Source organism: Rutilus rutilus (assembly GCF_951802725.1).
Source record: "Rutilus rutilus genome assembly, chromosome: 17".
NCBI classification, from domain to species: Eukaryota; Metazoa; Chordata; class Actinopteri; order Cypriniformes; family Leuciscidae; genus Rutilus; species Rutilus rutilus.
This window is the reverse complement of record NC_140230.1, coordinates 29,842,303-29,849,791: the sequence shown is the minus strand read 5'-3', so window position 1 is coordinate 29,849,791 and position 7,489 is coordinate 29,842,303. Positions and strand designations below refer to the sequence as shown.

Here is a 7,489-nt window from a genome sequence, read left to right as displayed (position 1 = left end):
ATTTATTTGTTTATTTGTTTATGGCTTAGTCTTTAATATTTTAAATTATTAAATTAAAAATTATTATTAATATATTATTATATGTAATTTACAAAAAATATACAAAATAAACAATTATATATGGCCTACATATTCAACATATGTGCGAATATTTGAAAACGAAAGACAACAAGCAGCAAAATCAGTTCCATCCACCGATCTATAAACATCAGTGTTTCCAACTATCCAAGATAAAAACCCATTGGATGAGCAAGGCAATAATCGAGCTTACAATGGAGGGCTGTTTTTGTGTCTGTCAGTAGTTGAACATTATTGAAAGGAGTAAGAACTTGGGGAGGGGTTGGGGAGAAGAGGGGGTGGGGAGACAGTGGGAGCCGAAATCATTTTCCCTCTCATACTGTGAGAACGCGTAGAATCGCATCTCTCCAAGTGGACGCGCGTCGGTTTGGTTTCAGAACCGATTGATTCGGCCAGCGTCCGTCCGTCCGTCCGGTTCTCAGCAAGATCACCGACTTGCATTTGGTCTGTGGCAATGGGACCATAAGGGAACAAATTCCATCGCATTGAGAAAAAAAAAAAAAAATAGAAGTAAACAAATACGACCAGGGAAGACACCTCACAAAAGAAGTGGACATGGAGAAGCGCAGAGGAGATACGATATAACAGATCGGACGAAACACATCTAGGATTTACCTCTCGAATTGAACATTTTGGGTTTCCAGGAGAGTATAGAATTTTTATTTGCTAGATTTCTTAGTTACACGCAAGCATGTACCGAAAGGAGATGAGGTTGTGTTCGAGATGCTGGAGCGTGCCGATGCTCTCTGTCCTCCTGGTTGTCTTCTTGACACCGCTGTTTGCACATGGTAAGTTTTTTTGACATGCATATTAAATCAGCTGATAGTTAAGACTCAATAGCCTTCAAACACGAGGTGGCATGACAGAACAGCATCACAAAATGAGAATGTCGGTCAGTAGTGCAGCCGCTGCTGGGTTTTGCAGCGCGTAAATCATGACTGCGAGCCGGCTGCTGCTGATGTGCCTGGACCAGCGCCGTGGAAATGTAGGTTAAATGTCGAACTGGGATATTTGGGGGTTCGTCCAAAATGCACATCATTAATTAACCCACATTAAAAGGAAGGACACCACAGAAAACATCTGCAAGTGATTTGCAGACCATTGATCTTACATAATTGCTTATAATTGCTCATTTCTTTTTCCTCCTGGCCATATTATGCAGTGGTATTCGTAGTAGTAGTAGTAGTAGTGCAGAGTTACTGCGCTGTGATTACTCCACTGAGCAGCTGTTGTCACTATGGCAATGATGGAGGCGCACAAAGGCAGGATTAGAGCACCAAATCATTTATGCTCGGACAATCTCCCGCAGCAAATCACACTGTTTATCCGTGTAGTTTGATTTTACGCACAGAACAAGTATGTCTTTGTAGTTGTAATGGTCAGTCACTTGGGTTATTTTAAGAGATTGTGTCGTTCAGCCAGAGAAGGATGAAGGACCAGCCCAATGGGAGCGACTTTTCGACCAGTGGTGTGTTTAAAATTCCGATAGACCACTGAGCGAGATGATCTCATTGACGCGATCGGTGTTTATGTAAAAAAGCGGGTCTTTTCATTAAATAATATAAAGTCTAATGTATAATTCTGCAATGGTGCTTAGAAGGTCCATTGTCCATCTAGTTGGATGCTCAGTTTCTGCATTTTGTCGCCCAGCAACAGGACAGAGAGAAAAAAAAAAAAAAAGGTTTCTTGGTGTTCTTGAATCTGTTAATAGAAATATGAATAATGAAGGACTTTATCTATAATATATGGTCTTTCTTGTATCATTTTTTTTTTTTTTTTGACGATGCCCCAAACTGCACTAGATCAGCTGTACACCTTTGTTAAAGCTATACTGTGATGGCGGTTAGTGTGGTCAGGTAAAAATGATGTCACCGGTGGCCATGCCCTTTGTTAGCTTCATGCATGGACCTGCTTTTGATTTTAGTTGTTGATTCACTTCCTCCCTTCCATGTGAACGAGGAATTTTTAGAAATTAAAAAGCAATTTTTGTATTCTTTGTTGCCTGCTAGAAAATGGTCATTCGAGTAGAAGAGGAGTGCCATTGGCCATCATAGACAGCCTTTTCAAATCCATTATGTCTTTATTGGTGCGGTGAAAATTTGATTTGTGTCAGTAACTGATTTGATAATGTATTCACTTTCAGTATTTGCTGAATCGCCTTTTTATTTTCACAAGAGCCCACTGGACACACTTGCCATCTTCTGTGCTGAGAGACTCCGCTGCTGCTAGGGGGAAAAAAGGTGTTGCCCGCCTCATCTTGACTTGATTTTAATATGATTCTAATAAAAAAAATTTCATACATTGACACATGCATGATTAATAGCAGTTTTATCTATATTTATGCCACCTGTTACTGTGCATCAGTCCAAAGTCATGAACACTTAAAGCAGGATTCTGATCTCAATACCCTTAAATGAGAAGGATATCAAGATACTCTGATACTCCTCTGACACTGCCATCATATTTACCAATCCCTACAAATGCAATCCACCATTCTGAATGTAGGCTACTATATTCCCAAAGGAGCCATGGCATGCAGTTTTAGTAATTTTCAATGCATGTCCAATCCAATCCTGAGTATTTCAAGGATTGCAGTTCTTTGTTCCAGGGATATGATGTCATGTACACAGCTACCTGATACAGGTTGCAGTTTAGTACACTCTTAAAAAATAATGGTCCTTTATTGGCATTGATGGTTCCATGGAACCTTTCAAGGGTTCTTTATAGTGGAAAAAGGATCTTCACACTAAGAAAAAAAAGGTTCTTTTAAGAACGGTTTGCTGAAAGGTTCTTTGTTGAACCCAAAATGGTTCTTCTATGGAATCACTGTGGGGATAAAACACGTTTGGAAGTCTTGTTTTGACATAAATGTGTGGATACATTTGTGCACATGAACTGGAGGGATTTGTAAGCAAATGGGCTGTCTCTTTTCTCCTGGATCTGTTGCAATGGACTTGAAAACAACAGCTCACACATTTTAGATGGTTTTAGGGGAGGTTAATCAGATTTGCATTCATTCATAATCATTTGCTGCACAACAAAGTCAGTGCAGTCGGTTTTCAGAGTAAGGATGGATTTGTTTGAGCAATCTCTCCACCCCCTTCTTTTGAAGGCATTCATTTACTAGGTCTTCAATGCCTTGAATTTTTTATTTTTTATTTTATAATTACTTTAAAGCAACCAGGAGTGAATTATAAAGAAGTGCTGTCAATGTGGACTGCTGCCATTTTGTGTTTCATCAGAAACTGATCACCCCACCTCTAATGCATCTACCATGTGAATTCATACATGTAATGGAAACAGATCATTAGCTTATTTAATTAGCTTATCAAAGTAGAAAAATGAAGACTTAGCTAAAGACTTAGCACATATTTGTTTTTCTAGGTGTTTCTTTTACTTAAAATTGTTGATGTGGACTTATAAATTTGTGATGGTTTTTCACACAGCACATTCGAGCTCCGCCGTTGCACACTGCACAGCGAGGGCAAGCTGGTTCCCATGGCAACACATCCCTCCTCCATCCAACCACCTGTTGAGTACAGAAATGGAAAGATTTATGCATTGGGAGGTGGAGAGACGTCCAGTGGTAGCTGTCTGATTATGTCTCAAGGTCAAAAGATCTGACTGTTAATACCTGCGTAATTAGTAAAGTTAAAATATTCCATGGAGGGATGGAATCAAAATTCACCTATTTTTTGCATATACTAAGGCGTTTCACAAAAGCCTATTGGATGGAGGCAGTTTTGTGTTAACAACACAGAGTTAAATGTTTTCCCTCTACGTTTTCCACTCCATTTCATCAATTTACTCTGCATACTTCTTTATATATATTTCATATATGTACTTAATCACTGTATGCCTCCAAAACTTTACAAAGACTAAAAAGAATTAAGGCTTCATTCTGTGATTGATCATCAGATAATCAATCACTTTTGATAACAGCTCCTGGACGTACTGCGGGACACAGAGGTTAAGGCCAGTGTTCATCATTAACATTCCATGTCTCTATTGTCACAGATCAGTCACACTGATGTTTTATTTACAAATTCATTAGCTTGGTCTGCTGTTTTAGGGGCCGTTTACAGGACAAACCGTGTTTTGTTGGAATGAAAACGCGAACTTTTGAAAACGGGTTTCAAAGTACAAGTATTTGAACATGATTATGATCACGATAACGTTGTTATACATCTCCATATAAACTTCAAAAACACGAATTTGTGAAAACGGTGATGTAATATGCATGCGTATTACTTGTTTAGTCTATAGGCGCGTAGTTTCTTTAAAAAGTGACATTGCCAACTATTGGCCTGGCATGTATAATACAGCGTTTTTAGGCGTTTTCGCAGATCTGTGTGAACAGGAATCGTTTTGACAACGCCTGTATGCAAAACTGTTAAAACCGTTAACTGTTCAAAACGCAAAGGAAAAACTTTCCATTTTTTCCAACTTTACCAGCAAACCTGGTAAATAATCTTAGCAACATGCTAAATTATGTAACCTATATGCTAATTCATGCTTTCAACATGCTAACAATGTGTTAAATCTCACTAGCAATGTATTAAATCATGTTAGCAACCTGGTAAATGTGTTAAATCATGTTAGCAACATGCTAATTCACGCTTGCAACATGCTGCTAGCAATGTGTTAAATTTTGTTAGCAATCTGTTAAATAATGTTATCAACATGCTAATCATGCTAGCAACATGTTAAATCATGCTAGCAATGTGTTAAATCATGTTAGCAACATCTTGGCAATGTGTTAAATCATGATAGCTACCTGGTAAATCATGTTAGCAATATGCTTAATAATGTTAGCAACATGCTAAATCATGTTAGCCACATGTTAAATCATGTTAGCAACACGTTAAATCATGCTAGCAACATGCTAAATCATGCTAGCAACAGAATCCTGAAAATATATTTCTTTGTTTTTGCAAAAATCAATATTGATATTGATAATAATAATAATAAATGTTTATTAAGCACCAAATCAGCATATTAGAATGATTTATGAAAGGTCATGTGACACTGATGACTGGAGTAATGGTTGCTGAAATCTCAGAAATAAAAGACATTTTAAAATATATTAACATAGAAGACAGTTATTTTAACTCGTAATACTATTTCACAATATTACTGTTTTACTGCATCCTTGATCAAATACATAGCCTTGGTGAACTTTAGAAACTTCGTAATACACATTCCGAATCTTATTGTAAATGTTTCATGTCATGCCAAAGAAACCTTTTTTTATTTTTTTATTTTTTTTTTATAGTTAATATCCAGGTCCCTCCTTCCAACCACCTCTTTTCATGATCCAATCAATTCATGATGGACGAAACTAGATTTTTTTTCTCTTTGAATATCCTGTCTTGCTCGTATGGAAGTTATATTGGTTGTAAACTGCAATAAAAGTCAACATTTAATGCTGACCTCAAAGAAATCACAATGTTACACTAGACCTATAGATGACAGAAAAACGTTAAATGAAGCTGTTGGGTCCATGGCTTCTGAGATGTACCTCCCACAGTTCTTGCTCAGGCAGTCTGCCATCAGAAACCCATCTGAGGTACAGACGAACTGTCGGGGCTCTTCGCTGTCCTCCCTTCACTGTCTGCAGTGCTGCACAAACAAAGAGCTTGGCATCTCTCCAAAGTCATGCAACCAAGACCCGTGGCCATCATTCCTCCGAACCTGGCCACCAAACAACAAGCGCCAAACCCCAAATACCTCCTCCCCTTTGAGCTGCATTGGGGTGCCTGAGAGAAAAGGGGGTAACTCAGTATTATGTAACAAGATTTGACCATCTGAGAGAAAAGGGGAAACACAAGGACCCTTTTGTGTCCGCTTTGCCTGGGGCCCCCGGTTCCTCGCTTCTGTAGTGCATCCCGTCTGGGAGACGCATTATGGCAGGAGATCTTTGATAATGCCGTGGCTGTAAAGATCTGACCCAAATCTGGCTATTTAACCCACACAATCTGCAAAACCAGCATTCCAGCAAGTGTCAAACGTTTTTTTTTACAGAACAAATAGCCTTGACTGACTGACTGACTGACTTGGCGTATTCTGCTAGAAGAAAAGGAGATACATGAAAGTGAATGTGAAAATCCTGCTCCTTATTAGGTTACCGGCAAGTATCCATGACACGTCTGCTAACGGTTGAAGGACGCTGTGCATTAACTGTTCGCACTTATTAAATTCAGACCTTCCACACCAGAGTTTGGTTTTCTATCTCTAGTTTCATCACTGGCTGCTCTCTACACGAGTCACACTGGAACACCATAATACTGTTTAGCAGATGCACTAAAATGCAAATATGATTATGCTACTCAAATGAGAGCTTTATGACTTGGCATTGGCCATGTTAATGGTCCAAAACACTTTAAATGTGGAGATCATGAGTTTTAACCACACATCTGGTTTCTATCTGGTCAGACTGATGATGTCTTCCTGTATTAGTCATCATATTTAAAACTATATTTGTCTTAAAATAAACATAGGATTCTTTTTTGTGTATCAGAAGCTAAAGATATTTGTCCACAGAGAGCTTTGATATTTGTACCTTTAGTCATTCGCACAAATCTTTAGGACTGACTGTGCACAATGTTATTTTGCACTTTCACCATTCAAAAGTTTGGCATCAGAAAGATGCAGCCTTGGTGAAGAGGTGTCTAAATATCTGATTTCACATGTTTCTTTTCTGCTCAATCTACAGAAAACTAAATGGACAAAGTTTTAAAGTGTTTGTGCTGGTTGTTTGGAGTCAAAGTTGCTGATGTCTTGTAAACAGCACTCGATGACCTCCTCACCCTCTTTGTTTTGTTGTGTGTGGTGTTTATGCTTCAATGACTGATTTGACATCTGTGTTTGAAAGGCATGTTAATCCTGCACGAATACAGAGATCGAAATACTCATTTCTAGATTCGCTAATGTCTAATGTTACCACAAAGGAGCTGTATCTGATTCATCTCCGTCAGATTTGTCACATAAATCCTACATTAGTGATTCACACTCTCTAATAAAATCCAGACCAAGCACATCTGGCCATTTTTGGGAACCTTTTACTGAGGGAGCATCTCTGTGCCAAAGATCTTAGTCTCCACTGTCACATGTTATGTCTCCGACTATATTCTACTCAGTTTAGTTCTTCATGTGTTTAAAAAAACACAGATGTTCCTGGAACAAAAATGCCCTGGCAATACAGAAGTTATAAACTCATCAATAGAGCGGTCAGATAATAGCACTGGAAAATCAATGCAAAACAGTCATCTTTGGAAACAACGGTCTTCAAGAAAGAGAGACTGTCATGTAAGTTTGCTTAGACTTTTGCGCTGTGCTACAGGAAAGCAGGATCACAAATCCACTGTTATTAAGCACACTGTTGACTGAGTCCATATACTTGTTCACAAAA

General features: G+C 38.4%; 1 protein-coding gene across 8 annotated transcripts in view; it reads left to right on the top strand.

Annotated features, from left to right (window-relative positions):
* Positions 1 to 308: 308 nt before the first annotated feature.
* cspg5a (chondroitin sulfate proteoglycan 5a) overlaps positions 309 to 7,489 on the top strand; it is a 32,456-nt gene continuing 25,275 nt past the window's right edge. For 2 of the 8 annotated variants that reach the window (XM_084384643.1, XM_084384639.1), the window contains exon 1: positions 410 to 866. In XM_084384643.1, the coding sequence (XP_084240769.1) occupies positions 770 to 866 (97 nt within the window). In that variant the 5' untranslated portion in view covers positions 410 to 769. Of the gene's footprint in view, positions 867 to 7,489 lie in introns of all 8 variants that reach the window. The other 6 variants (XM_084384641.1, XM_084384640.1, XM_084384644.1 and 3 more) reach the window with 6 other exon arrangements.